The sequence below is a fragment of the Corella eumyota genome, chromosome 2, assembly GCF_963082875.1.
Source record: "Corella eumyota chromosome 2, kaCorEumy4.1, whole genome shotgun sequence".
Classification (NCBI taxonomy): Eukaryota; Metazoa; Chordata; class Ascidiacea; order Phlebobranchia; family Corellidae; genus Corella; species Corella eumyota.
In genome coordinates, this window is record NC_137491.1 from 21,516,588 (window position 1) to 21,543,586 (window position 26,999).

General features: G+C 29.9%; 5 protein-coding genes across 5 annotated transcripts; 3 read left to right on the forward strand and 2 right to left on the reverse strand.

Moving 5' to 3' along the window:
• The first annotated feature begins 30 nt into the window (after positions 1-30).
• LOC145742688 (uncharacterized) lies at positions 31-3,790 on the forward strand. Its single transcript, XM_082560465.1, has 5 exons — positions 31-1,153; positions 1,247-1,573; positions 1,670-2,010; positions 3,615-3,673; positions 3,751-3,790. Exons 1-5 carry the CDS (start codon positions 31-33, stop codon positions 3,788-3,790), a joined length of 1,890 nt encoding a protein of 629 aa, XP_082416591.1.
• A 9-nt stretch (positions 3,791-3,799) lies between these two features.
• Positions 3,800-6,157, forward strand: LOC145742689 (uncharacterized). Its single transcript, XM_082560466.1, has 2 exons — positions 3,800-5,349; positions 5,560-6,157. The coding sequence occupies exons 1-2, from the start codon at positions 3,800-3,802 to the stop codon at positions 6,155-6,157; spliced, it is 2,148 nt and encodes a 715-aa protein (XP_082416592.1).
• A 2,257-nt stretch (positions 6,158-8,414) lies between these two features.
• Positions 8,415-18,643, forward strand: LOC145741290 (G patch domain-containing protein 1-like). The gene is made up of 20 exons (XM_082558854.1): positions 8,415-8,548; positions 9,117-9,186; positions 9,818-9,968; positions 10,434-10,600; positions 11,039-11,177; positions 11,757-11,942; positions 12,419-12,557; positions 12,969-13,156; positions 13,235-13,417; positions 13,968-14,094; positions 14,863-15,014; positions 15,594-15,709; positions 16,397-16,487; positions 16,546-16,647; positions 16,892-17,000; positions 17,084-17,218; positions 17,571-17,660; positions 17,729-17,848; positions 17,934-17,986; positions 18,054-18,643. The coding sequence occupies exons 1-20, from the start codon at positions 8,476-8,478 to the stop codon at positions 18,090-18,092; spliced, it is 2,430 nt and encodes an 809-aa protein (XP_082414980.1). The 5' UTR covers positions 8,415-8,475; the 3' UTR covers positions 18,093-18,643.
• On the reverse strand, positions 18,040-19,497 carry LOC145741291 (nicotinamide/nicotinic acid mononucleotide adenylyltransferase 1-like). Its single transcript, XM_082558855.1, has one exon. It carries the CDS (start codon positions 19,442-19,444, stop codon positions 18,668-18,670), a length of 777 nt encoding a protein of 258 aa, XP_082414981.1. The 5' UTR covers positions 19,445-19,497; the 3' UTR covers positions 18,040-18,667.
• A 541-nt stretch (positions 19,498-20,038) lies between these two features.
• On the reverse strand, positions 20,039-22,980 carry LOC145743155 (calmodulin-related protein 97A-like). Its single transcript, XM_082561062.1, has 4 exons — positions 22,281-22,980; positions 21,233-21,391; positions 20,983-21,117; positions 20,039-20,524 (listed from the first exon to the last, which is right to left on the reverse strand). The coding sequence occupies exons 1-4, from the start codon at positions 22,359-22,361 to the stop codon at positions 20,183-20,185; spliced, it is 717 nt and encodes a 238-aa protein (XP_082417188.1). The 5' UTR covers positions 22,362-22,980; the 3' UTR covers positions 20,039-20,182.
• Positions 22,981-26,999: the final 4,019 nt, after the last annotated feature.

Below are 26,999 nucleotides of genomic sequence, written 5' to 3' on the forward strand. Positions count from 1 at the left end.
TAAATCTTTTTTTTTAAATTAACTTGTACAATGAAGTTTATAGAAAAGGAAAATAAACTTGATGCTGAATTTGAACAATTCTGCAAAGAAACACAAGTTGTTGTTTTAAAAACCACTATGTCTGATCCAAGGTTACACAAGCTTGCTGCTGAGTTAAAACAACTTTGTGTAGAAACACCAGATGGAAAGTGGAAGGAAAGTAAACCACAAGAATCAGCAAAAATTCTCCGCAAAATGGGGTTGCTTTATAAGGAGAAAAGTCCTGATAAATTGAGCTTAATAAGAAGTTGTGCACTTTTGAATTCAGCTATAGTGAGAAATCCTTCAAATGTTAAATCAATTAAGAAAGATCTGGATAATCTTTGCTCACATTTGCTTAAAATATCGAAAGCAGATCAATCTTTGGCGAATTTAAGAAATATTTCTGCAAAAGTTGCTGAAAAAGTTAAAAAACTGAGAGAAAATACTGAAAATAAATTGTCGCAGTTAAAACATATTCCTTATGAAATATCAGAAGCAAAATTAAAACAACTAGAATGTGATAAAATACAAACAGTTTGTGCTATACAAAATGATATAGCAAGTCAGTACACTTCTATCATGCAATTTGTAGCTGAAAAGTGTGTTAAAATCATGGGAAAACCTGCATGTAAATTTTCCATAGCTGGAATGGGGTCTCTTGCACGAAAAGAAATAACTCCCTACTCTGATTTTGAGCACATTATTTTGCTGGATGACAACAAAAAAGTGGATAACAACAAAAAAGTGGATAACAACACTGTGGAATATTTTAGATGGTTTTCTGTCATTTTTCATTTTATTATCATGAATTTGGGAGAAACTATTATTCCATGTGTTGCAATTCCATCTTTAAATGATTTCACCAATGAAAATAATGGTGACTGGTTTTTTGACAGTTTTACAAAACGAGGAATTTCTTTTGATGGAATGATCCCACATGCTTGCAAGTTTCCACTAGGAAGACAAGAAGGTACCACAAACAAGCCATGGTCAACAGAACTAATTCAACCTGTTAGTAAAATGATTAAGTATCTTGACTCTGATGTGGATTTAAAGAATGGTTATCACTTAGCTGATGTGTTAAAACGAACATGTTTTGTTTATGGAGACGAAGAAATTCACAAGCAATATTGTGATTTGGTTAAACAAAGAATTAAAATGGAAAATTCATTTCAAATAAAATTAGATTTAATTCAAGAATTGAATAAAATAAATGTTCCTTCAGTTACTATTGCATTAAACACCAACTATCAAAAATTTAACATAAAACGAATTCTTTATAGAACCATATCACTATTCTTGACAATTATTTGTGATTTTCACAAAGTTTTTACCACTGGATTTAAAGCAATAAATGAGTTAGAAAAACAAGAAATAATTGATTCAAGGACTTCACATCATCTTAAGTATGCTCTGTCTGTTGCTTGTGAAGTTAGACTTAAACTTTATACAAAAAAACAAGGCCAAGATGATTATATCGATAAAGGAAAAAATTTTCAAGGTTTTGATTTAGTTCCTGCTCAGGAATTAATTCAAGCTGTTGGAGCAGCAAGTATTGTAAGATTTTTGGAGATTTTGTTTAACTTTCAAAAATCAACCAAAAATTTAACAAAAATAAAAATATTCTTGAATAAAATGAACATTTCAGATCAACAAACTTCAAGTTTAGAATATTGGTGGAGTTTATCTAACCTACATCAAAATAAACAAATCATTTTAGAATGGGAAAAAAAATCTTTAAACTGGTTAAAAAATGACGACCATGGACTTCAAATTAAATTTTTTGTTTGTAATGCTTTTATTAGTGAAGGAAACTACAAAGTTGCATTAAAATTGCTTGAACAAACAATTCCTCATATTCAACTTGGACATATGGGTTATCTTTATTATTCTAACTCAAAAATGCAATGTCTTTTTAAATTAAAACAATACAAGGAAATAGAAACAATATCTCAACCATTTCTCCAACAATTTCCAATACCAAACCAGGTAATTGGATTACAGCTTACAATACTTGATAGATGTGCCTATATACAACTTTACCTTAACAAGCCAGAAGTTGCACTTTCAATTTTGTTACAACATTTAAAAATTGATAAAAGTATTTTTTTAGAATGGCCAGATGAAATGTTAAAAATATATCAAGGTATAGGACTATGTTATTTAGTGCTTGGTAAATATAAACACGCAAAAACTAACTTCAAAAGAGCACAAAATTACCTAAACAAACTTATAGTTGAGTCAACAATAGTACAACATCAAATTTATGCCTTCTTATACCCATGCTATAAAGCATTGGGTAAACAAGATAAAGCTTTAAAGTATTACAAACTAGCTGTTGAAATTTCCGAACAATGCAGTGAAACTGATAAACTTAAATTTCAAAATACCTGTTTAATCTTCTAGTTTCCCTATCATCAAATTTTTAGTTTTTTGTTATCACCATAATGTTAACAATGTTATAATTTTTACTGTGATATGTTAATATTCAATACTTACTGAGCTCCACAGACTGCATTTTGAGTTGCTCATTGTATAATTGCCATAAATATTTACTCGTAATAATTTACATGAGAAAAACAAATGGAAATTTTTTAATAATTAAAGTGTTTTTGTTTTAATATGTTAAGAAGATTTCATTTTTAGCTTTAATAGAGCAATTATAAAACTTTGCAAATTGTTTGTTATTAAACTGCTTATAACATTTAGTTTTTATCTAAAAATAAAATCAATTCTCAGGCTTCTACAAACAATCAATTACGTTTAACCTTCACCATTTGACAAAGTAAGACTTGCTTATTAAGATGAGTATAGCTAAGCCTACCTTTAATCTCAACAAGCCTTTGCTTAAAAAGCTTATACATAAAAATATCAGGTCAGGGCAACTTGAGTTACTTTCTAGTTTGGCTTTAAAATGGATCTCTTAAAACATAAAACTAATTTCAATTAATGATTGTGTTTTTAACATTGCATGAGTTGGGTGAACAAAATTATTTAACAGTTTATTATATTTAAATGTGGTAACTGCTTGTATTAAACTTCTTTGTAAAATCATATTATAACAACTTAAGAATAATTATCTGTTAAACTATTTCTCTTATTTTTTTTTATTTAAATTGTTTTAACTAAAACTTTATATTGAGCTCCCCTTCTTGGCAATGTTATGTTGGTTGTCATGGTTACCAGGATTGTGATGTCATAAATCAGTGGTTAGGTATGTTAGACCTGGCAAAGTATAATAGTTATGGTGAAAAGGCATTGACCCCTCTATAACCCACTTTTTTATTATTAATATTAAGTGTATGAGAAATTCTTTTTTTAAATAAAAATTTTTTTTTAGTTATTATATTTACAATTTAAAAACATTTAAAATAAATTAAAATATTTGTTTACCAGTCTTTTAGTTTTATTAATAAGTTTAAATTTATATTAAATACATAATTTTTAAAATTAATCTACTACAAAATTAAATTTTAAACTATTTATTCGTATAAAGTAACATAAAATTATCCATTGTTTGTTAAGTTAATAATAGTTTGTTTGTTAAGTAAACAATAGGTCTTGTGACTACGTGATATAAATATTTGATATAGGCGTTAACTGGTTTTATGATATTAGGAATTGTAATTTACAACAAGTTTCGAACATTAAGGTTAAATTTGTAAGAACCTACATTTAAAAAAAGTGGACTATTTTAATATTTTCATTCTTTAAATAATTCCATTTTAGAAAGTTTGATTTAAATTTATTAGATTGTGTGAGACAATAAGTTTTTGCAATGAAGTTCGTAGAAAAGAAAAATAAACTTAATGCTGAGTTTGAACAATTCTGCAAAGAAACACAAGTTGTTGTTTTAAAAACCACTATGTCTGATCCAAGGTTACACAAACTTGCTGCTGAGTTAAAACAACTTTGTGTAGAAACACAAGATGGAAAGTGGAAGGAAAATAAACCACAAGAATCAGCAAAAATTCTTCACAAAATGGGGTTGCTTTACAAGGAGAAAAGTCCTGATAAATTGAGCTTGATAAGAAGTTGTGCACTTTTAAATTCAGCTATAGTGAGAAATCCTTCAAATGTTAAATCAATTAAGAAAGATCTTAATAATCTTTGCTTACATTTGCTTAAAATATCAAAAGCAGATCAATCTTTGGCAAATTTAAAAAATATTTCTGCAAAAGTTGCTGAAAAAGTTAAAAAACTGAGAGAAAATACTAAAAACAAATTGTCACAGCTAGAACATATTCCTTATGAAATAGCTGAAGCAAAATTAAAACAACTAGAATGTGCTAAAATACAAACAGTTTGTGCTATACAAAATGATATAGCAAGTCAGTACACTTCTATCATGCAATTTATAGCTGAAAAGTGTGTCAAAATCATGGGAAAACCTCCATGTAAATTTACCATAGCTGGAATGGGATCTCTTGCACGAAGAGAAATAACTCCTTACTCTGACTTTGAGCACATTATTTTGCTGGATGACAACAAAAAAGTGGATAACGACACTCTGGAATATTTTAGATGGTTTTCTGTCATTTTTCATTTTATTATCATAAATTTGGGAGAAACTATTATTCCATGTGTTGCCATTCCATCTTTAAATGATTTTACTACTAAAAATAATGGTGACTGGTTCTTTGACAGTTTTACAAAACGAGGAATTTCTTTCGATGGAATGATCCCACATGCTTGCAAGTTTCCACTAGGAAGACAAGAAGGTACCACAAACAAGCCATGGTCAACAGAACTAATTCAACCTGTCAGTGAAATGATCGAGTACCTTAACTCTGATGTGGATTTAAAGAATGGTTATCACTTAGCTGATGTGTTAAAACGAACATGTTTTGTTTATGGAGATGAAGAAATTCACAAGCAATATTGTAATCTGATTAAACAAAAACTTGAAACAAAAGATTTTTCTAAATCTAAATCTGCCTTGATTCAAGAGTTACATAAAACAAACTTTTTATCATTTTTTTATACATTAACTACTTACAATCAAAAATTTAACATAAAGCAAATTTTGTACAGAAATATATCACTATTTCTTACAATTATTTGTGATTTTCAACAAATTTTTATCAATGGATTTGAAGCAATAAATGAGTTAGAAAAACAAAAAATAATTGATTCAAGAACTTCCCATCATCTTAAGTATGCTCTGTCCGTTGCTTGTCAAGTTAGACTAAAACTTTATACAAAAAAACAAGGTCAAGATGATTATATTGATAAAGGAAAAATGTTTTGGAGTGCAGATTTTGATCCTGCGCAGGAACTAATTCAAGCTGTTGGAGCACCAAGTCTTGGAAGATTTTTTGAAATTTTGTATAACTTACACCTTTTTAACAGCATTTTAACTGAAAATATAACAGACATGAAAATGTTTCAAAAAAAAATCCACATTCCAGATCAACAGACTTCAAGAATAGAATATTGGTTTAGTTTAGATAACTTCTGTCAAAGAAAACAAATTATATCAGTATGGAATAAAAAAAAAGTTCAAAATTGGTTAAAAAATGACTTCTGTGGTTTAAGAATTAGGGAAATTGTTTGTAATGCTATTCTTGGTGAAGAAAACTTTGAGGCTGCATTACAGTTTATTGAACAAATAAGACCTTATATTCAACCTAGACAGAAGTTTTATCTTCGTTATTTTGTTTTAAATATAACATGTCTCAGTCAATTAAAAGATTATGAGCAAATAGAAACAATGTGTCAACCATTTCTTCAGCATTTTCCAATGCTAAATCAAGACATTAAACCACAGCTTAATATACTTAATGAATATGCACACTCTCAAATCGAATTAGGCAAGCCAAAAGTTGCACTTTCAACTTTATTACAACATTTAAAAATTGATAAAAGTGATTTATTAGAATGGCCAAATGACATGTTAAGTATATATCAACAAATCGGGAAATGCTATTCTGAACTTGGTAAATATAAACATGCCATAAACAATTTAAATAAAGCACAAAATTACCTAAACAAACTAACAGTTATGCTAACATCAACACAATATGGTATTTATGTTGATTTACATCGTTGCTACATAGCATTGGGTAAACACGATGAAGCTTTAAAGTATTTCCAACTTGCGAATAATATATACCAAGAATTAAGTGAAACTTGAAAACTTAAATTACTAAAATTTTACAATTAAATATCCAATTTTTTCAACATAAATTTTTGTTTTATTGTTGCCCTGAAGTTAACATTTTTATAATTGACACTGTGGGATGGTATATATTATAAACATTGACTGAGGTTCACATTCTGCATTTTAAGTTGCTCGTTGTGTTTTCCCTAAAATTTTTACTTGTAGTAATTTACTTGAGTAAAACAAAATAGCAATTTATTTTTAAAGGTTGTCGTTTAAATAAATTGAGAATAATTTAAATTTTTTACTTTAAATAAAGGAATTATAAAATTTTTCAATATTCTTTATAAACTGATTCAATCAGTTCTTATTTAAAATAAACTTATTTTAAAGCCTTAGAAGAAATCAAATAAATTCTAACTTCCAATGTCTGCATTGGGAGGTTGGGTATGACAGATCTGGTCAATTAGAATAGTAACTGTTTTATTTAAATCTAACAGGTTTTAAAAAATCAATGTTTTATAAACAAAATTTAATTAACACCGTAAAAATAAAATTTGTTAAGTTAAAAAAAAAACAATCTACAAAATATATAGAAAATAACATATTGGTATGCAAAAAAGTCTAAATGTAGTGTTAAAATGATATTTTGACAAATATTAACTAGTTTATTAAATAAACAATTGATAAATTTGTAACGTTTAATTTTTAGTTGGGGTTTATTGTTCGGTAAGTGTGACTATTGCAAAGATATTGCTTAATTTGCTGTTTAAAAAAAATTACAACTAGAGTTTTAACAAAGCGGCAGCGTGGTGTAGTGCTAAGAACACTTGCTACACCACCATGAGGTCGTGGGTTCAATCCCCATTGCTGTTATGCTGTATAGCGCCCTTTTTTTTTTTACTTTATTTTGGTTTTTCGCGCATTGATAAAAGTGAATAATAAATACCATATACAATGAATATTACAACAATGCGACGGGAAAAATGACAAAATCAATTCAATGATTTAAAACATGCCAAAAGTATTAATGTTTACATGAAGATTTTGATTATTTTATGGCATTACAATATACTTTTCTATAAGGATATCCGCTTTAGAAGTTTAATTGAATTTTAACTAATACAAAATAACGCATTTTAGGCAAGTTTTATTGAAACTTGTAGTGCCAAAATATGTTAAAAAATACAAAAGGAAAATAGGCAGGCTATCTAAGTTATTTCACAATACCCAACCTAAGAAAATTCAAAATGATTGTTACATTTTTTTAACCAATACAAAAATATTCAAAAGCTATTTTGTAATAAGCCAGTACCAATTAATCATTTAAGTATTTCGCGCATTATTAAAAGTGATAAAAACAAATAGGTTACTATAATACATTAATGCGACGGAAAAAATAAAAAAATCAATTTTATTATATTAATGTTCACATAAAGATTGTATATGAAGTATTTTATTGCATGGTCACCTAACCTAGAGTATCCGTGATAGATATATAACCCTCCATTATATGTGATATTAGCGTTATTGTAGGTTAAAAAAAACACATTAAGCTTATAATATAAATTAATAAGTATATTACGGTGTGTAATAAACGATTTAACATGTCCGAACAAAAAAGCTGACGTTGGTTTGGATGTTATTAACCAGGCAATAATTTACCCCGATAATTTATCTTCTAACTGTTTGTCTACCAGCAACAAGTTTGTATCTTTAATAATGTATTATTCAAATGAGTTTGTACATATATTTACAGTAAAAATCAAACCAAAAATCTTATGTAACTGGGCCTTAAAGGCCCGTTCACATGGCGTACGCAACGTAACGTAACTTAATGGTAACCATTTAAAATGTACAGAGCCGTTCACACGTACGAAAATTTGCATAAGTTACGTAAGATTTCGTAAAGTTTTGTGGCTGGAGAGAAATTTACCCAAGATTTCGTAAGCGGTATACTTTTATTTTAGATATTTTTTACTAAAAAAAAATAGAACTCGTAAAAGGAATCCCTAGAACTCGTAAAGTTACGTAACGCAACGCAACGTTACCTTGTCGTGTGAACGGGCCTTAAGACCAAAGCATCAAAAACTTAACCTCAACATAAAATAAAAAAATATACAAACTATCTAGTTAATGGTTTTTTTTTAATTTTAGTGGTTGTGTTTTTTTTAAATATATACTTGTATACTTTCAATTCATAATTTAAAATATTTGTTCAAGAATAAACAAAAAAAATCGAGGATAAACTAAAAACATTAAACATGTGCGTAACAAAATAAAACGAAAACGAAAAACAAATGATTTTTGCAAAACTTTTAGACTATGTTTTAAAGAAATAAAAACTAAAAATGGAGGATAATAGCAGTTCAGATGAAGAACATCCATGGGTTAAGTTTGGGAATCCGTTACAAGAAATTGAAGGTAACGTTTTTTTTATATATATATATATATATATCTTCATCCTCGATGTGCATGTGGGAAAGTCGAATGCGCGACTAAAACATAGAGTAACATCAGTTACCCCGACCCAGTTATAGATTATAATTGCCCTATAATTATACTGCTGATCAAGTGTTGGCTTAGCAGGAGTTCGTACCGTTTATAGCACCTTACTCAGGGCGCTACAGCATGAGAGCAGTGGGGATTGAACTCAATACCTCATGTGGTGTAGCAAGTGTTCTTACCACTACACCACGCTGCCATTGTGTGGCTGTTAGCTAAGAGTTTATAATACAATACTATCTAAATCTTGTGTATGTACGTGTCATAATTTGTTTGATAGTGTGTTGTTTTATTTAAAAAACTGCTTAAATCTGCAGTATTTGTATTTATTTATTCTCGATGTGGGAAAGTCGAATGCGCTACCTAAACATAGAGTAACATCAGTTACCCCGACCCAGTCTCGAGTTGACTTTGGCGGTTTGGAATATTATAGGTTGTAATTGCAGATTGTAAAGAAACAAATTATTAACATTACTCTAAATTATAGAAACCACCAAGAAACCGACCTCAACAAAAATTCATGAACAAATTGTAACCGATGAAGAAGGACGGAGAAGGTGAAACAATTGTGTTTAAAAAAAATTAACTTTATTATACAGACCACAATATTAATAACCCATGTCATAATTAACACAACCGGCAGCGTGGTGTAGTAGTAAGAACTCTTGCTACACCACACATGAGGTCGTGGGTTTAATCCCCACTGCTCTCATGCTGTAGCGCCCTTGAGTAAGGCGCTATAAACGTTATGAACTCCTGCTGAGCCAGCACTTAATCAGCAGCATAATTACCGGGCAATTATAATCAATAATATTCCAAACTGCCACAGGCAACTCGAGACTGGGTCGGGGTAACTGATGTTACTCTATGTTTAAGTCGCGCATTCGACCTTCCCCCATCGAAGATAAAAATATATACAAAAAAAAATAATAATTACGTTAAGCACTGGAAAGAACCTGTAACCAATCAGCAGCTTAATTATTGGGCAATTATAATCAATAATATCCCAAACGGCCAAAGTCAACTCAAGACTTGGTCTGGGTAACAAATGTTACTCCATGTTTAGATTATGAAGTTGACGTTCCCACTTTGAGGATAAATAAATTTAAAAAAGTTATTTTTTTGGTAAAAAATTGATTTTACATTCTAGACTTTATATTATGACTAAATAGAAATCATATAATGTAGGTTCCATGGGGCTTTTACGGGGGGATTTTCTGCGGGTTACTACAACACAGTTGGGTCAAAAGGTGGGTGGACCCCCTCAACGTTTAAATCTTCCAGAGACCAGAAATCCAAGAAGAACTTCTTTCAACCAGAAGATTTTATGGATGATGAGGTAATTGGTGTTCAAAGTAAATAATGTGGATTTTGTTGAATTTTTAAAATAGTTTTTTAATTTTGACTTTAAAACTTGCCCATTCTCTCAAGTTCTTGGTTTATTTATTGTTTTTATTTATTTATTTTTAATTTGGGAAGGTTGAATGCGCAACCTAAACACAGAGTAACATTTGTTACTCTGACCCAGTCCCGAGTTGTCTCTGGTAGTTTGGGATATTATTGATATTAATTGCCCAATAATTATGCTGCTGATTAAGCTGCTGGCTCAGCAGAAGTTTATACCATTTATAGCACCTTACTCAAGGTTACTACAACATGAGATCAGTGGGAATTAAACTCAGGACCTCATATAGTGCAGCAAGTGTTCTAATCACTACACCACGCTGCTGGTTTTTCTAATTTTAAAGCCTTTTTTTTAGTTTTAAATTATATTTTTAATTAAATTTAAAACAAAATTACATAGGACAAATCTGACCACGGTATAGCGCCACATAGTGTTCAAACCCACGATGATTTCAAGATTGGGCAGAAGAGGAGCCAGATGGAGCAAAAACAACTGAGCATCCGGGAAGAACGAATGACTTTAGGACTCGGAGCTGGATTGATTGATTCCTTGTTGGCTCCTGCTCGGTAAAGAGGCTTTGTATTTATTTATCTTATTGTAAAGTGCACTCAATGCGAGAAAAATAATCCCTACTGTTTAAAGCAAGAGTATGGGGTTTACTTATATATTGGTTGTATTGTTGGCAATCTTGTTCAAAGATTAACCTTACACCTTGTTGAACCCCTTTATCTTCATTTTACTTTAATTTTAGACGACACATATACAGATGAAGGGTTTTGGTTGATGGTATATATAGGTGTGTTTAATTTAAAGGCTTACAAAATAAAACTGCTGTTTGTGGTGTGATGGTCAATTATCATGAGCAAATATTAGTTGAGAATTTGAAACCTATTACGACAATTAAAATGCAGCAAAAATTGCCTGAGCTGTTGTGTAGTTTTGTTTAATGATATTATTGTTTTTTGTAAATTTCATTTTTAACTGAATTAAATCAAATATTTTAGAACAAATATCGGGGTGAAATTATTGAGGAAATTAGGATGGAAGGAGGGGCAAGGAGTAGGACCTCGTGTGGTGAAAGATTTGGAGAAAGTTTATGGATGCCAGCCTTCAGGATGGGGCCAACAAAATGAGGATAAAGAGGTGGGTCCATTGTAGATTTTTTTTTGAGTTTTTTATTTTTTAAATTTAAATTAAATTTTGAGTTTTAGGATTGAGTGAGGGTTACTGGTTTTATTTTTGCTTCACCATAAAAAGAGTGTCCTGTTGTTACATGTTTAACATATGTTTAACCACTAGGCTATAAGGGCCAAGGCATTGGTCTGACTTAAACACAAAACTTTTTGGCTCATAATCTGCTGTTATGTTTAGTATACTACACTACAAAACTTAATATTATTTGCTTGTAAACACAGAGCTTAAGGGTAAATAGTTTGGCATTGATGCAACCAAAACAACAAATATCTCAGGGATGAGGAAACATAATACATAACTTATTGTCCGACAGTGTGGTGAACCGGTCATGGCAGAGGACTACGAGCCAAAAGGTTTCGGATTTGAGTCGCGCCAATGCCACACTATTCGCCCTTGAGCCCGGCGTTTATACGTAGCTCAAACACATCACAACAGCATACCCTTACCCCCAAAAAATATTAAAAACTTATTCCTTTAAGATATGGAAAAAAATACTTAAATTATTCAAAAAAATATTTTCAAATACAGACGTCAGAACCCATTCACTTTGCCCCCAAAGACACTACCCCAATTTCACTGACCCCTAAAACTGACCTTCATGGGATAGGGTATAGTGGAATTATTCCGACCCATGCCCTTCATACCAAGGTCAAACAAACAAAAACTTTAAAGCTAAGAACCAAATCTGGAGGAAAACTCTCATTCCAAGGACAGGTAAATGCTTTTGATTAAATTATATAATTTGCTTAAGTAGATACAAAGTTAATAGTTGGAGTTTTTACTATTTTGTACAATTATAATTAATATTTATTTATACATTTGCCATAGTTTTTTTTTATTTATCTTTATCCTCGATGTGGGAAAGTCGAATGCGTGCCTTAAACATAGAGTAACATCAGTTACTCTGACCCAGTCTCAAGTTGCCTGTGGCAGTTTGGGATATTATTGATTATAATTGCCTGATAATTAATCTGCTGATTAAGTGTTAGCTTAGCAGGAGTTCATACTGTTTATAGCATTTTACCTATGGGTGCTACTGTATGAAAGCAAGGAGGATCAAGCTAAGGACCTTTTGTAGTGAAACCAAGTATTCTAATTATTACACTACGCTGCCGGTCAATATGATATTTGGTGGCAGTCAACTTAATCACAAATGCTGTTTCTTTTTTTAATTATTTTTTGAATTTCAGGCATTTGGAGTGGGAGCATATGAAGAGGAAGATGAAGATATTTACTCCCAGGAGACAATGAATAATTATGATGTCATAATGGGTGGTGAGAGTGTACAGGAGGAGAATTATGGGTGGACGAAACCATTGGCAATAACTGGTCAGTTAAGGTTTTCTTTATTTACTTATTTTTTAAATTTTAAGATATGGCAAGTTTGGTATACCTATATTTTAAACCAAATAAGGTTAACTTGTTACTGTGCCTTCTTTTAAATAGGGGGTTAACTTAATACTTTTAAAATGTGAAGGTTTTTATACTTAGAGTTTAAACTAATTGGGGGTCACATTTAAGATTCATGTTTTAAGAATTAGTTTTGAGGATAATTTTCACCTATTTTTATTGGACATGAGTTTTATCATATACTTTTTAGTTTAAACCAGGGGTGGAAAAAGTTCCTACAATTTTATGCCATGAGGCTCTTTTTTTGAGGATAAATTAAATAAGTTTTTGAAATATTTTTTGAGCAATTTTTTTTTTCGAATTCAAAAATTAATTTTTTAATATTTCTAGGAGCAAGTCACAAAGAATCGATTGAATACAAAACTGGGGCCTTATCTGGTTTCACCCCAGCCAAACTTACAAAATCTCGTCGTAAAACTTACCCAGCCCCTCTTCTGCCCCCTAATTTTGACCCCCTAAGAAGATTAAAGCTAAGAGAGGGAGTTGAGCGAATAAAAGAACTGGGTCTGGAGAAAAATGTAAAATATCAGCTTTTTATTTATTAATTTAATAAAATGTAAATTATTACCCCTATTTAACCCCTTATATTCACCCAGGGTGATAAAATACTCCCCAAAGGACCCCAATCCTCCAGATCCAGTATTGAAGAGAGGGGTAAAGTATTGGGTGAAAAGTTTTCAGTTTTTGATTTAATTTCGAACGAGGATAAACTGAGGTTAAAGGAAGCCAGAAATAAACCAAAAGAATTAGGTTTCAAACGGAGTGAAAATAAAGAAAAGGTGAGTTGGCAAAGTAGCAAATAATAAACCGGCAGCGTGGGGTAGTGGTAAGAACACTTGTTACACTACACCATGAGGTCGTGAGTTTAATCCCCAGTGATCTAATGATGTAGCGCCCTCGAGTAAGGCGCTATAAACGGTTGAACTTCTGCTGAGCCAGCACTTAATTAGCAGCATAATGACCGGGCAATTATAACATATAATATCCCAAACTGCAACAGGCAACTCGAGACTGGGTTGGGGTAACTTATGTTACTCTATGTTTAAGTCGCGCCTTCGACTTTCCCACATCGAGGATAAAGATATATACAAAAATGATAATAATAAAAATAAAATGTGACAAATTCAAGCTTAAATTTATTTTTGACCTTTTTTAAAACATGAAATTGATTTTGTTATTTTTTTCACATTAATTTTTTACTTATTGTAAATATATTTCTTAGTATAACTGATATAGAAAAAATCTAAATAAAACAACATTTTTTAAAGTTTGTTTTTAACACAAAATTGTTTAAAATTTGACTTTATTAAACTTGAAAACTTTTCAAAGACCCCCACACCACCAGCCCCGGTAACCAAACCAGTTGACCCCAAATCAATGCGACCTTTCGCTAACAACCCAAACAAGCAACAAAGGTTTGAACAATTTGAACAAGCTGTGAAGAAGGGCAACAAAGGTAAGTAATGTTTTAAAAATAATTAGAAGGATAATGCTTAAAAGGTATAAGTGTTAAGACTAGCACCCAAATTTAAGTTTTTTTTTTTTATTTTGTATATATCTTTATCCTCAATGTCGGAAAGTCAAATGCGCGACTTAAACATAGAGTAACATCAAATACTTCGATCCAGTCTCGAGTTACCTGTGGCAGTTTGGGATATTATAGATTATAATTGCCCGATAATTATACTGCTGATTAAGGGCTGGCTCAGCAGGAGTTTATTTCGTTTATTTCGCCTTACTTGAGGGTGCTACAGCATGAGATCAGTGGGGATTGAACCCACGATCTCAGTGTGGTGTAGCAAGTGTTCCTACCACTACACCACGCTGCCGGTGCCGGTTTTAAGTAATCAAATAGTATATCACGATCTTTTTTTGTATCAACTTAAAGTGTCAGGTTTTTGTATAATTATTGGAAAGGGTGCAACTGGGACGTGTTTTGATCTGTAAATGCAAGGCTTTAGGGCAAATAATGTGACTTTTGTGCTTCTGACCCCTACACCACTCATTAAAATGAGAGAAAAACTGGTGTAGGGGTCAGAACACTTGGTTTAGAAACTTAGTGCATGATATATTTATGTAGGTGTATTTATATGTATAAAAAAACCGTCTGTAGTGCAAGGGTAAATTACTGCTAACGTATATTGGTTGTAACCGTATTATTTTGTGAATTATCTATAAGGATAGTATTGAGCTACTATTGTATTAAATCAAACTTTGATTTCAGACCCATATTCAACAATTAAAAGTGATCTAACAGAATGGGAGAAAACTAAAGAAAGAGAAGAATTCAGAAAAGTTAATAAATTTTATCAACATTTTAGCGGAGATATCTCATCCAGGTTTACCAAGGCTCAAGATGATAATGAGGATAATAAGGTGGAAATTTGATTTTTTTATAATTTATTTTAATATTTCTTCAATTTTTAATTATTTTTTTAAAATATTTTTAATGAATTTAAAGTCTTATATTAGCGATATTTTTATACTCAAAATTTAATAAAGTTGGTGTCACTGAACACAAAAATGGTTTTAACTTTAAATAATTTCACCTACATTTTAAGTTATACAACTTAAAAAAAAATCAAAATTAATTAAAAAAAAAGAAAAGGGAAGCCCTGTTTGTGATGACGTAGAATGTACCAGCTTGTATACATTCACTACACTATTTAGTACTTTCTACATCACACGAAAAATATGGTAACCTGGTTTTTGATGTTCATTATTTTCCAGTATTTAAAAAAATTAAATTATAAGTACCACAGACATTTTTTAAAAGTTCTAAAGCAATTTTGTGATTCAGTGTCAACCATACTAACATGCTATATCACTTACAAAACCCTGTAACATAACACTTTAAGATTATTGCTTTACAATTTTAAAATGGGTAAAGTTATAGCAATTGCCCTTTAAAACGTTTTTTTTCGACTTTTATCAAATTTCTTTAATTTTGTTCAGATAAAACAAGAGACCACAAGTGGTAGTGTTTTTGGGACAATTACTCGGGATAAGTTGGAATGGCATCCTGATCCCTTGCTCTGTAAAAGATTTAATGTCCCAGATCCATATCCTAAGTAAGTTTAATGTCTGGTTATGTAGTATACTGGTCATGCCATTGAATTATGGCCCGTATGATATCAGGTTTGAGCCTCACCAATGCCACACTATTTGCCCTTGAGCCCGGCGTTTACGGATAGCTTAAACATACCAAAAGGTTAAGGGTTCGAGTCGCACCAATGCCACACTATTCGCCCTTGAGCTCGGCGTTTACAGATAGCTTAAACACACCAAAAGGTTTCGAGTTCGAGCCGCACCAATGTCACATTATTCGCCCGTGAGCCCGGCGTTTACAGATAGCTTAAACACACCAAAAGGTTAAGGGTTTGAGTCGCACCAATGCCACACTATTCGCCTTTGAGCCTGGCGTTTACAGATAGCTTGAACACACCAAAAGGTTTCAAGTTCAAGCCCTACCAATGCCATTATTCATCCTTAAGCATGGTGTTAACAGATAGATTAAAACACGTCACAATAACACACCCCTTTTTAATTAAATATTAAACTTATCAATTTTGAAGTGGTATGAAAAATATATTTAAAGTCTATGTGCAATTTTACACCAAGTTTTTTGCTTATAAGGTCTTCAGTTGTCTCTCTTATGCTTTATATTTAGTTTATGATTAGCAAGTATATGGCGACTTACTTATATGTGCTACCAACTTTTAATTATTTAAACTTATAATTAAGTCAATTTATTTTAGATCTGACATAGTTGGAATTATTAAATTCAATTCAACTAAAATGTCAATTTTCGACAACTTTCCAAAACTACAAACTCAGCCAACTGAACGGGTAAATTTTAATTTAATTTTAAAATAAATATTTACCTTAATTTTAAAATCAAATTTAGAACCCGGAAACCCCCTCAAATAAACCTCCATCTGTGACATCACAAGGAAAAGAAGATAAGCAAACAATTAAAACAGAAGTTGAACCATTGCCTATTATACATGTAAGGTTTTTTTACATTTTATTAATTTTTTTTTCCGTATTCCCTTAAGGAGATAGGTTTTAATATTTTTATCGGTAAGGGTTTGCTGTTATGACGTGTGTTTAAGCTATAGGTAAACGCAGGGCTCAAGGGCAAATAGTGTGGCATTGGTGCAGGTGGGACCCAAAACCTTTCAGCTTGTAGTCCGACGCCATGACCACTTCACCACATTACTAATTTGTTTTAATTTTTGTTTTCTTCGAAGACAAAAGCAGAGCGCCCTCCGCTGGAACTATTTAAATCAATTTTTGAAAGCGACGATAATTCAGATTCCGACGACGATAAAAATATTGAAAAAGAAGAATCAAATAAAGGTTTAAAATAAATTGATTAAATAAAGTCCTTTTTAATTATTAAATTATTGATCTTTAATTAATTTTTTCTGTTTTATATATAGAATTAGTTGTTAAAAACGCCGACACTATTCCACAAAGAACAAATGCGGCAGAAATTTTCAAGAATCCAATCTCAAATAATAAAAATATTCAACACATTTTCAACAAACCGAAGAAGAAAACTGATCCAGAAGATGGTTAGAAAATTTAATATAAGTTCGGCAGTGTGGTATAGTAGTAATAACACTTGCTACACCACACATGAGGTGGTGGGTTCAATCCCCACTAATCTTCTGCTGTAGCGCCCTTAAGTAAGGCGCTATAAATAGTATAAACTCCTGCTGAGCCAGCACTTAATCAGCAGCATAAAAATCGGGCAATTATAATCTATAATATCCCAAACTGCCACAGGTAACTCGAGACTCATGTTACTATGTTTAGGTCGTGCATTTGACTTTTCCACATCAAGGATAAAGATATACAAAGAAAATTAAACATTGAGCAACAAGTTTATTTTTTAATGACTTTACTTTTGAATATTTTGTGCAGAAAATAAAACTGTTAATGAAGAAACTGAAATAACAGAGATAAAACATGTTTTTAACAAACCTAGAAAGAAGGATGGAAGTCGGGAAAAAGGTAAATTTCTAAAATTTTAAACTGATTTATTAAATAATTTATTTTTCTATTTATGGTGAATCTATTAGTAACCATGCCAACTGAAGAGTCCTCGGTAACCATGGCAACTGGGGAGGATTCGGTAACCATGGCAACCCAAGATGATGAGGACTTCTTTGGACCTCTACCTCCTCCTAAGCTTCCCCAAGGTAACAATTACAGGGTTTCCATTTTATTTATTTATGTGATTTTACTTTTGTTCGTATTTTTAAATTAAATTTTTCTATTTTCCAGCGACAAATTCTGACACGATCAAATTACACAAATCTCATAAAAAACATAAAAAGGTAAAAATATCATGATTTATTCTCAATATTTCTGAGTTTCTAAATTTATTATTTTCTATATTTTTAGCATAAAAAGAAAGACAAAAAAAGGAAGAAGGAAAAATAAACTTAATACTTGTTAAGTAGGCTATTAAAATTGCAATAATCAAACTACTAATAAATGTGAGCAACTAGATGGGACAATATTTTCAAATTATTATTTTACTTGGCTCCGTCACATCATACAACGCTTAAAGTGTCATGAAATTTAAAACTCGGTATTAAGAAATATTAAAATTTTTATTTAAAAAATACTTTCTTACATTATTCAAGGGTACACACAATTGACTTTTAGGTGCTTTAAACTATTTGAACAATAACAAAAACGGCGGAATTACTAAACTTAAATTTTTTGGGGTAACAAAAATGATCTGTCTGTTAAAAAAATGATTTTTTTGTAAAATTAAAAACTTCACATTGCGTCACATTAAGTTACATTTGTGTTTTAGGCACAATTTGCACAAATTTTGTGTCAAAAAGCAATTAAACAAATTAAATGTGGTCCAACCATTCGCACCATTCTTAAAATTGGTTGTTTTTGTCTGGTTTTGGTTGTAGAAATGTCTACCACATTCCATGTTTAAAAATGTCTTTTATTTGATGCAAATATTTATTAAAAATTATTTTTTTAATACTTGGTTTTTATTCAGTTTCTCTGTTGTACTTAAATGGAGCCAATTCTTGAGTAGGTTCTTCGGGTACATCAAGGTACAATTTATGCTCGTTAATATACTCCACAACTTTATCAGGGGTCAAGTATTTAATACTTTTACCCATTCGTACCAATTCCCTTACTTTTGTAGAGCTTAAATCGTTGTCGATTACATCTTTAATTAGGATTATTTTTGAGGATAAACTTGTTAATAATTCAGAACTTTTGATGATTGATTGTGAGTCATAATCAGGTCTTGTGACAACAATTAACCCATTGTCTGAGATAATTGACTTTAAATCTTTCTCTTTCCATAAACCTTTTATTGAGAACGATTGCAAATAGTCAGAACCACAAAGCAACATAATTCTTGTGTTTTCAGCCTCTTTAAAATGTTCAATCACTTTTATTGTTGAAGTCCACTCCGTTTTTCTAGCCTCCCAGTCTTTGGTTTGAACCCAGCTTGAGTTTAAAAGTGACAAATTGCACATATTTAACCTATGTTCACAATTAACTAGACCTTTTTTAAGGTAGCCATCGGAAACAGGAGACATACAACCTTTAACAACCTTAATATTTGGGTGAAACTCTGTCAAATGATCTCTAGCTAGTTCAAACATTCTCAAATGCATGTTAGTGACTGGGTTAAACGAACCACAGGCGAGCAAAATCACATTTTCAGCCTTGATTTGGTTGAAATTCGACATTTTACGAATTAAGCTAAAAGTTGTTGCTTTATTTTGTAAAAGGAACCGAAATATTAACATAACAAAACATATATTTGCAATTTTATGTTAAATCTTTTTTTAGTTGCTTTTTAATTTGATTTTATAAATTTAAAATTAAAAAGTTTTTTGTTTACTTTTAGTAATCGTTCATTCGTAACGGAGCCGTACAATAATCACCCAACTGTATCAATATGAGGATAAACTATTTTTAAAGTTTTTAGCTAAACAAACTAGCTTTTTTTTATTTTAAAGGACCAAATTATAGTAACAGGTTAAAAAATATGGTTTTTATACTGTAAAAATTGGTACTTTCTAAATATACTTTATAGCCTAAAAATTTTTGTTTTGGCTAGATACACACCACACATAAAGTCGTCTCTTGGGTTCAACCTCCACTGATATCATGCTGTAGCGCCCTTAGGTAAGGCGCTATAAACGGTAACAACTTCTGCTGAGCCAGCACTTAATCAGCAGCATAATTATTGGGCAAATATAATCTATAATATCCCAAACTGCCACAGGCAACTCGAGACTGGGTCGGTGTAACTGATGTTACTTTATGTATAAGTTGCGCATTCGACTTTCCCACATCGAGGATAAAGATAAATACAAAAAAATAAAACTTTTTGTATTAATGTTTACAGTTTATTAGAAATTGTACAAAATTTAATTTCATTCACGATTACAAAATAAATACAACATTGAAACAACAAAATTAATTTCAGTTAGAAATAACTTAATTAAAAATTTGTTAATTAATTAATTAAAACTTAATAATTAAAATTGTTTAAACCAGTGGACAACGCTTTTTCTTCGTTTCGACCCAAAAAACGATTTTCGCTTCGAACGCCGAACCTTCTTCTCAAAACTCGGATGTCGGGTGTCGGAATTTGAGCTCGAAGCGATCGAATTCTGGCTCTGAATCGACGCGTGGGACTGCGTTCGTGAATATTTACTCGTTAACTTAGAAAACTGGTTGCAAATATCGTTCACTGTGACGTCATAGTTGGTATTATGATGATCGATTGTGATGCCAGCTGGGGAGGTTGATATAACTTGAATAAATTCACTCAGATTTACGAACCCGTCGCCGTCTAAGTCGGCTTCCTGCATCATCTCCTGTGAAAATAAAAGTTGTGAAATTATTGGAAAAGACCAATACCGAAAAATAATTTTACCGAGCATTCTTTTACCGAGAATTGTATGTCTGAAAACCCAGTGTTCTGCCAATTGGACTTTTTTATTTTTTTTAAGAAAATGTCCTTTTTTAAAATGTTGACATATATTAATGTAAAATGGCTTTTGATAGTAAATGTCTACTCGGTAACATGGGTAAAAATATTTGAGTTTTAGAAATCTAAAACAATTAAAATTTAAGGAAAATATTTTAAACTTGGATGTAGTTTTAAAACCTGTTGTTTGTTCATTTTCACGCACGATTTCTTGTTAATATTTCGCTAAATCGTGCGAAGAATTATTCGGATTTAAGTTAAATGTTACCTAGAACCTGTTTGCGCATTAAACTATGACGTCATAATCGCAATTATCGTGCTTAGAATTCCAGATTTTATTTTTACCTGAATTTCTTTCTCAGTGACGTCATCACCCAATCTGAGAAGCAAGGCTCTTAACTCGTGCGGCGAGATAAAACCGTCACCATCTTTGTCGAATTCTCGAAATATTCGTTTTATTTCGTCATCAGAAATACAATCCTAAAAAATAATAATATTAGTGACGTCATTATTAAAATATTTGTTTCAACCAAAAGATTTGTAAATTTTTTAATGACATCATATAGTTAGTATAGTGACGTCATTGATCACTTACCGTTATGGTCGCGGATAACGCGGATAGGAATTGTGAAAAGTCGATACACTTGACTGATTTTTGAAGGTTGTCGTTGAACCCCAAAACTCGGGCGACGATTTCGTAAATTTCGGACTCGTTTAAATTCACACCGATTGAGGTTAATAATGAGGATAAATCCTGGAGAAATTCAATTTTAAATATCTCGATAAATATCGATTTTTGAATTTAAATAATTTTAAATATTTTTTGTGTTATGACGTCATTTTTGTAACGCGATATTTGTTTTGTGACGTAATATAATGCAAGTATGACGTAACATGGTTTAAAAAATCAACTACGATTTAAAAAACAGTAAAAAAACAATGATTAAGTTTATTTAATTTTTGTATATTGGTCACCAAACCTTTTCAGTTTTTTAATTTAAATTTTATCGGGTTTTTAAATGAATTAAAAATTATAATTATTTGTGCAAACAACTTTTATACATTGTTTTGCCATGAGGTCGTGGGTTCAATGCTCACTGCTATTATGCTGTAGCACCCTTGAGTAAGGCGCTATAAACGGTGCGAACTCCTGCTGAGCCAGCACTTAATCAGCAGCATAATTATCGAGCAATTATAATTTATAATATCCCAAACTGCCACAGGCAACTTGAGACTGGGTCGGAGTAACTTATGTTACTCTATGTTTAAGTCGCGCATTTGACTTTCCCACATCGAGGATAAAGACATAGACAAAAAAAAATGTTTTAAGCAGTTAACGTTTACATCGCCGAAAATTTTTTGACCGAATGAACATTTGCCCGAGAAAAATTTTAAAAGCCACGTTTTACCGAAATTTAGGTCAGAATTTTTAAATGAAAATTAAGGGGGATTACCCTGGAAAGGATCGGGGTAAACTGGGGTTAATAGAAAATGGTACGTTTTTACTAAAATGGGGAATATTGATTTCGTTTTTTTTTTCGGTCAAACGTAGATGGTTTTCGGTTAAATCTTCGCTCGGTAAAATTAACAGTTTTAAACCCAGCAAAGTTTTTTTACAAAAAACAAAAATTTTATGAACTCACCAACATTGAAATTCTTCCCAAATTTTCGGGATCCAACATCTCGAACGCTTTCCTGTATTCGAATATTAAATTGTTAGCCATTATTACGTCATAGTGATTTTACATCTGTCGTAACAATTGAATTAATTTGCATATTTTTAATTAACATTTTTTATACAAAATATTGCCCTGTTAGAGACACTGTTGCTTAATTTAATTTAAATACTTTCAAAATTTTTAAATTTTTCGTTTTTATATTTGTTAACGGACGATTTTTTACGAAATCAAACCTCATTGTGGTCACAAGTCACGTTTATGACGTCACTTAAACGATTATCGAAGCGGGAAAAACGTTTTAAATGTTTTTTTTGAAATTACTGAAAATATTTTAAGCGTTAAACCACCAAGTACGTGTTTGGAAATCAATATTTAGTTTTTTTTAGTTTTTTATTTGTTTTTAGTTAAATTTAAAATTGTTAAACGATGTTAATAATTAAACTCAAGTCCCCACTAATTATAAAATGTGAAAATTGTTGTTAATTATTTGTTAATTAGGTTTTTGGTTATTGCCCGTATTTTTCCTTTTATTTTCATACTTTTAGCTCGAAAACCTAAAACTTAAGTTAATAAGAATCGCTACCTAAGTAAAAATGTCTAAAATATTGTCAGGGTCTCTTTGTCATAACTTTATGCGATTAAATTTTATCAAAACCTGGTTAAAATTAATATTTTCTTACTGAACAAACTTTAATAACTGGTAACCTCACAACTTTGCTATAATCACATGTTTGTTTTGTGATTGTGTGTATATTGTGACGTCATTATTGCACTATACATACTAGTTACGCGCCATTGAATATTATGATTTTACGAAACTTTAAAATAAATTAAACTTTAAAATTAAGTCAACTTCTATTCTTGGTTTGTTTTAAATTTAAAATCAATTTAAACAATTACTCTTGTCGCAAGTAAATGACGTCACAATCCTTGTTTATTCTTAATTACTTTCTTGTTATTAGGAATCTACTAAAAGCTGTCCATTAAGTCGTCAAAGCATTAACTTAAGTTAAACTTACCTCTATTTAACCTAATACCACTAAAAACTTTCATTTATGACGTCACAATCACCCTATTGTCACGCGTTTGTTATATTTACAATAAAGGCGTTTATAACAATGCCATAAAAAGTTGAATGTTTGATTTTAATTTTCTTTGTCGCATTTTATTATGACGTCATAGTCGGTTGTTCGGTCACAATAACGTGCATATGAAAATTAATTTACATATTATTACGTCAAAATTGGGTAACTATGACGTCGTTATTTGTTTGTTATAAACATGTTGTTGTTTTGTTATTAATCTAATTAACATCTGCATTATCCTAACTGTCACGTCATAATACATAAATAATTCTAATTAATAATGATTGATTGTCCTGTTTATATTTTAATAAAATATTTTTAAAATAACAAAAAAAAGATTTTATTTCGGTTAAAAAATAAAATATTTGTTGAATTCTAATTTGGAAATAAAATATTTGTTGAATTTGGAGGACTCTTCAAATTTTAAAGTGGTTTCTACAAAAATGTGAACATTTTAAAAACAAAATAAAACAAAATATTTTTATTAAAACAATTAGTTTATTACAGAAATAACAGTAATTTTAAAAACATTATTAACTTTTAAGTAAATCACTTTTATATTCACAAGTCCTTAACCTCTATTTGGATTTTAATTGTCATAAAATAAACTTTTAACTAATATTTGCCCGCAATAATTTGCTCGCGCACCACAAATGGCAGTTTTAATTATTTATAGACTTATAAATTAGAACATACATATATATGTATTGTGTATCAATAATTCTAAATTTTTATCAAATGAAGTGCCCACTAGTTGGCGGTAGAGTAGTACGTTAGCGCCACTTGTTGGCGGTAGAGTGGTACGTTAACGGGGTTTACAAAATGTAATACGTTTTTTGGTAAATATTTATATTTGCTTGAAATTAATATTTTTTCCTTAATACGTAGGGAACACAGTAAGAATACCTAAATATTTAACCTGTTATTGAGTCGTTTTTTGTTATTGATTATTAACAAATATTTTATAGATTTTTTTTCTAAGAAAAACCATAAAAAAACGAAATTTTTGGTGAATATTTCGTTTTGCTGCGTAACAATGAATAAATAACGTCACATTTGATATTAATCACGTAACAGTCAACTAAATGACGTAACAATAAAAAATAAAAAAAAATTATTTTTGTAATATTTAAACTCCGGACGTTCTAGATTTTTATCTTTTGTTGTTTTTTCGTCTATTTTTACGCAGACAATAAATAATAAATAAGTTTAAATTTAAACATTTTCTAATACCGATTATGACGTCATTATCTTTTCCGTTTCAGTTTTGTGAAAAATTTTATTTCGTAATTTTAAATTTGGGAAAATTGAGTTTTTTTTTTATTTCTATTAATTGTTTTAATTATTTTGTTAATTAGTTTGAAGTCAGATTTTGTAATTTTTCCTTGTTCGTGAAATATAATATTTGAGTAAAAAAAATAGGAAAAAAATTTGAGTTGTTTTTGAGTTTTTTTTTAGTTTTTTTGAGTTTTTTTTTTGAATTTTTTGCTATCTTCAAACCCGGATGTAAAAACAACATTTGATCTTTTAATAGACTCACGTTCTGACGCATTGACGTCAGGGTCGTTCATTGTGACGTGGACCTTTAGACAAACGGAAATAAAATATTAATATTATCAGGATTTTAGGGAAATTGATCTTAAATAAATTCTAGAATTTGGCGACATTTTGAAATATTGATTTTGTTCGAATTGTTTATTTAACAATTTGGAATTTTGTAAATTTTAAAATATTTATTTTTGAGGATTAGGTTAACTCAGAGTATTTGGTTTAAAATTGTTTTTTTTTTAAATATTAATTTTTACAATTATTTTAACTTGATTTTATGAGAATTTATTTTTGGCAATTTCAGCTAAAATTCAAAACAATTTAATATTATCTTACATAACTGATATAAAAACTTAACAATTGTTTAATTTTCATCTTATTATGTAAATTTTATTTGTTGTTTAAACAATGAAATAACATTGGCCTTTCATGAACCAAACCTTAAAGTGACGTCATAAACCTCATTAAACAACAATGGTTTTTACCAGATGGAATGTTACATAACAAAAATTTTTGATCTTTATTTGTAACATTTGATGTATTGTTTAAAAATAAAGGTTTATTGTCAAAAACAAAAAAATTGTTAAGAATAAAATATTAAGATTGATGAACAGATTTCGATTTTTAATTTTTATTTTTCCTAATTAAGAATTTTTTAAAAGAAAAAATTAGATTTTTATTTTTATTGACTACGTAACCTAACTCAAGGGCGCTACAGCGTGAGATCAGTGGGGATTAAACCCACGACCTCATGTGTGGTGTAGCAAGTGTTCTTACCACTACACCACGCTGCCGGTATTGTTAATGTAAAAATTTGTAATTTAATTCCAACAGTTTTGTTTTTTAAGGTTATACCAAAGACTTAATTAAAATTAATTAATTTTAAGAAAATAATTAATTTTTTTCATTTTTTTGTTGCAACATCAAATTTAACAAAAATTGTTTTATTTTAAACAAATTTACAGTTGCGTCAGTTTCTCGAATATTTATCGAATTTTTATCACAAATTAAACAATGTCTAACACGCGAAGGTTGATTCACTACAGAGCTCGATCACGCGAGGACATAATCGTAGTTTGTGACGTCACAACTGGTTTGTTTTATTTTCCAAGGTCAACTTATTTATTTGCCATTAGTCTATTAATGTCATTGAAGTTTAATAAGTCATTGTCACGTGATTAGGTTTTATGACGTCATAATAATATGTTTGTTATAATACATTTAATATCGTTGCGTAATCATAATTGTAACTTTATTATATTTTTAATTAAATTTTTTTCGTTTTTTTTTGTTTTTTTTTGTTTAACTTTAAGTATTCAAATTTTAAGTTAATTAAGAACCAGGATCAAGGTTAAATTGAATAAAATACTAAAATCTGACGTCACTGGGTTGTTAAGTGCAAAACAAATAAAAAAAATATTAAAATTTCTTTCGACACGCGATCTCAATTGTTACGTCATATATACTTAATGTCGAAATTCTAGAATTATTAAAATTTAAAAAAGTTTAACATTTCGTTTAGAGAATATGTTGTGTATTAAATTTAAATTGTTTTAATTGTTAATTATTTTGAATAAAATGTAATCAACAAGATAATACATCAATGATAATTGTTAATTAACAATTAAAAAACATTTTAATGGAGACAAACATCGAATTAAAAATAAAATATTATGATTTATTATGAATTCAAATGAAGCAGATTTTTATTTTTTTAAATTTTGTTATTTTTTTAACGGCTTAGTTAAATATTAAAGAAATAACGATAATAATATTTACCCGGATTCTGTAAAAAAAATTTAAAATAAATCTATTTTTGGAATTATCTTTATTAGAATTGTTTTTGCCGTTTGCAAAAGTTTTTTTGTTATTTTAGAAGTTTTTTTGTGAAAAAAGTGAAAAATGAAAAATGTTTTTTGTAAAAAAAATTTTAGCCAAAAATCTAAAAAATTTTTTTTTTTTTTAAGGAAAAAATTTAAAATTTAATTTTGTTATTTGTCTTAAATTAAACAATTTCGGGTTAACTTGATATCTCTGTGACGTCATAAAA